Source organism: Cariama cristata, unplaced genomic scaffold, assembly GCF_000690535.1.
Source record: "Cariama cristata isolate BGI_N322 unplaced genomic scaffold, ASM69053v1 scaffold39878, whole genome shotgun sequence".
NCBI lineage: Eukaryota > Metazoa > Chordata > Aves > Cariamiformes > Cariamidae > Cariama > Cariama cristata.
The window spans coordinates 242-4,323 of NW_009631373.1; the positions used below are offsets into that span (position 1 = coordinate 242).

Sequence of the window (4,082 nt, forward strand, 5' to 3'; positions counted from 1 at the left end):
AGGACAGAACGGTTACTAAAAATAACAGTGAGATCAGTAGAAAATGGATAAAATGCAAGCACAACCATTTGGATGGATAAAATGTAAACACATTTACAAAATGTAAATACATTTACAAAAATGGATAAAATGTACACACAATCAACCAATAAGACAAAGAAAAAAAACACAAATTCCAAGACAGAACTGCAAATTCCAAGCTGCAAACAAAGCACAGCGAAAGGGGAAACACGAGCAGAAATTGAGATCAAATTGCTGGGTTGGTTGAGGGGCCTTTCCTTTCCACAGCTGGGCTCCTTCATGCCACTTCCGTTTATCCAGCTAATGCTGCAGCGTAAAGAGGAAAAAGGGGAAAAGGCGTGAAGACCAAGCCTGGCACACTGCAGTGGGTCCCCAGAGCAGCGGACAGGCAGTCTGACCAAAGCTGCCTCCTACAGCCCCCCGTGCCCTTGGCACCAAGCACTTACGTTCACATACAGGATACTTAATCACTCCATCCAGGCACTCTGCTCTAAATGTCTCAGGGTGTGAAACTTTTCGGTACCACCATTTGCATTCAAAGAAAATATAATCTCCAGAGCGATAGGTGGAAGTGCTCGACCGTCTTGATGGCTGTAGTCGGATATTGTTCCTTTCCATAATCCTCTCATGCAAAGTACAGTTCTCTGCAAGAAGTACTTTCATTATTTGCCTGAAGACCTCACGCTGGACAACTGATGCTCTGAAACTGTCGGTACCAGCTGCAAACCCCCGAGAGCCCTTTCCCCAGCAGCCTTTCCAGCTCTGTTACGCTGGTCAATGGCTTCTTGGGGTCACTGCCCTTCACTGCCTGCAGCTTACAGGATGCTCCCACACCCTGGCTGCTCCCCAAGGGAAAGCTGAAGGCTTTCCCCTCGGCTTCAGCACTAAAAATGCAACGGCACAGCGGATAAGCTGTGGCCAAAGCAGACATGACTTACTTGCTGGCTTGCACCGTGGGTATTCTAATGTTCCCTCCATACACTGTACTCTGAAGGGGGGAGATGCTGGGTCCTCCAAATACCCTCTTTTACACTGAAAATCTATAAAGTCACCCGATCTGGAATACAGCTTTCTTCCTATGATCCATTTCAGCTGAATATTGTTTCTCTCCATGTCTTCTTCAGATGCTGTACAGGCCACTTGAAAAAGGCAAGAGAAGGGTGTCATCACTTCATATAGATGCACCACAGGTAACTTTTTTCCCCCTAGAGCCTACAGAAGTTCTTCACATCAACACACACTTCCAGCTAGTTGCTCGGACCCTCTGTTACTTGCAACAGGAAAGACATTCACACCCAAGCTAGAGGGAAAAAAGACAACCATGGCTGTGACCCCAGCAGAGCTATGGAGAAGCCTTTTCAATCAGTCACACAGGGCAGGAGCGAAGCACAGGTGGGGAAGTCACCAGGCACCAATAAACTTCCCCCTGTCTATTCTGAGATTCCCTCCTTCCCTTCTGCTCAGCACTTCTCTAAGGTTGTTTCCTCACGGCCATGTCACGGATGCACCCCCAGATTTCCCCAGCACTGCCACGCACTCAGACCCGTCCTCCCCGCTCGCAGCCCGCTGACTGTAGCGGCGTCCCCAACTCGGGAGCCCTGCACAGCGATGGAGATCCCCTCGCACAGTGCGGTTCAGCCTCCTCTCAAAACTGTTGCGGTGGCGAGAGACAGCAGGCAGCAGAGGGGACTACACGAGCGAACTTCAAGAAGAAACTCCCGGACAAAAGAAGCACTCGCTGCTGGTCTGCCCCGCTGGCATCGCAGCCCCAGCACAAGTGCTGCTGCACAAGCGATGCCCCCAGGATCTGAGAAAAAGACAACAGGAGCAGTCACAGAGCCCTTGCCCACACAGCACCTGCTTCCACCTACCGAGGCAAACCGGGGGGCTTGTCCACTGCCCATCAGCACAGGTGATATACTGAGATCCTTCCAGGATGTAGAGACTTGGGCATTTGTATTCCAGAGTTGTACCTTGTGGATATTCTTGCATGGGGAAGGACAGAAGATCTCCATTTTCAATAACTGGAGGTGGGCCACATTTCCCACCTTTCCCTGGAAGAAAATTCCCAATCAGAGAGAAAGCCGTGAGAGTTTAATCACAACGGAGGTTTGGCCACAAATGCTACCGGACAGTACGCTGGCACTGCTCTGAGAGAGCCGGAGGAAAGCAGAGAGAAAACCAAATACCTGGCAGGTGAGAAAGAGCAAGAGTTTCACATTTCTCCAGTGCTGGGACTCACAACTGCCAGTTCACCCTCTTTGCCCACAGCTGAAGCGCTTGCAGCTGTCTGCAGGACTTCCCCTCGTCCTGCGTAACAGCGTAGCGTTTGGCACAGCTCTTTCTGCAGAAGAGCCTGACACCCACGTCCTCCCTGTACTGCCTGAGCAGTGAGAAAAGCGGATCCGATGACTGCAAACAGTAACGACTGACACTGAACTGCACCACCGCAATCGCTAACGGGATAGCCCTCGGGCTTTGTGGGCCACTTACGGCCACTGGGGAGTTCACACATGCCAATCCTGAAGCACTGCTGCCTCCTCAATTTTTATACCTATTCAAGCACCACACTGCTGCCCAGTCCAGCCTTCCAACGGACCTTGCGTTGGGAAATCTTCAGAGAAGACCCAGAGCCCTTGGGACCCAGCAGTGAGCCTCTTTGCACTTGGCATTGTGCTCTGGAGCCACAATGTGGAGCCTGGTCTTAAGTCATCTCCTGTTTCTGCACCCCTTTCGGCTCCCAGCTGGCTGGTGTTTGAGTCAAATGCTGCTGCATTGGTTCATGCGCTGAAACTTTCTGTATGTCTAACGAAAAAAAATGAGATTATTCAGCACACACGTGAAATCCTATGAGGCACCAACACAGTACCTAGGTGTTGGCTCACCCATCAAATTCTACCCTCGCTTGATTTAACAGCCGATTTGACTCCACGGCGTTCAATATAGCAATGCATCGTCTGCTTTCTCTGGGTTATCAACTAGCAGGGAAGCTGAGGGCTCCGTTCTCCGGCACTGACAGCAACATTTCTCAGGCTCTTCTCAGCAGGCAGGCACAGAAAGTAGATACAAAGAAGTCCAAGGGCTGCACCTCAAAATTAGACCTGGCCAGAAACTGCTCTCAGCCTCAGGGTGGTTTTCCAGATGTGGCCCTCTCGAGTGAAGCCAGCTGGGTCACTCAGCTGGGAAATTCATCTGAATACGTACCTGGGAAAACGGCTTTTTCCTGACTATGCCAGATACATTGCGTTTATGCACAGTAATGAGGCTGAAATTTGAACAAGTAGATGCCACCGAGTCAGCTTCGTGACAGTCTCGCTGTCAGGCGACTGTATGAAGAGAGAGAGAAATTACCTTTGCACATTGGCAGCTGTGTCCAGGTCCCATTCTGACACGCTACGGTGGAAGGCCCCGTCATCTCAAAACCTTGCCAGCACTGATAGCGAGCACTCTCCCCAGGCAAATATCTTGACTTTTTAACACCTTGAACTTTACCACCGGCAATTTCTGGAGGAGGTCCACATGTCACATCTGAAGAGAGACGCAGCTGTGGTCACGTTTGCAGTTGTGAGGTGTTCCCCTATACAACTGACAGTTAGAGGAATCGACCTTGTTACAATTTCTGTCCAGATTTTCTGCCTCAGGCAGGTCACAGCTCAAAGAGCTCACCACGGAGAAAGCAATGCGGTGTGGCAGTGGCAGCAGAACCCTCTTTGTGGGACTCTCAGGAGATGGCAGGGTCAACGAGAGCTTCTAGGAGAAGCCAGCGCTTCTGTAGCTACACCTGACGGCGCAAGAAGCCACAGCCGCCTCCCTGCGTGCCCGCGTCCCTCCCCAGGGAGCCCTGGCGTTCCTGGAAATCCCGGGGGTAGCAGCCAAGCTGCGTCCTGCTGAGCCGCAGAGCTCTGGAGGAGCTTGTCAGCCCGCACTGCTCAGGGATGGGTGAGTGCAGTCGGCTCCACGCAGGTGTGCGAAAGCCGAGCAGCACTTGCTCACCCTGCAGCCACAGACTCGGGCAGGGGGCAGGAGCACGGATCCTGACAGCTCCTTGTCACAGGAACGCT

General features: G+C 51.7%; 1 protein-coding gene across 1 annotated transcript; it reads right to left on the reverse strand.

Moving 5' to 3' along the window:
* Positions 1-737: 737 nt before the first annotated feature.
* On the reverse strand, positions 738-2,075 carry LOC104166092 (complement factor H-related protein 2-like; the record flags this gene model as incomplete). Its single annotated transcript, XM_009705913.1, has 3 exons — positions 738-905; positions 1,043-1,160; positions 1,893-2,075. Coding segments are annotated over 3 exons (469 nt in total), but the record flags the coding sequence as incomplete, so codon positions are not given.
* Between the last annotated feature and the right edge of the window lie 2,007 nt (positions 2,076-4,082).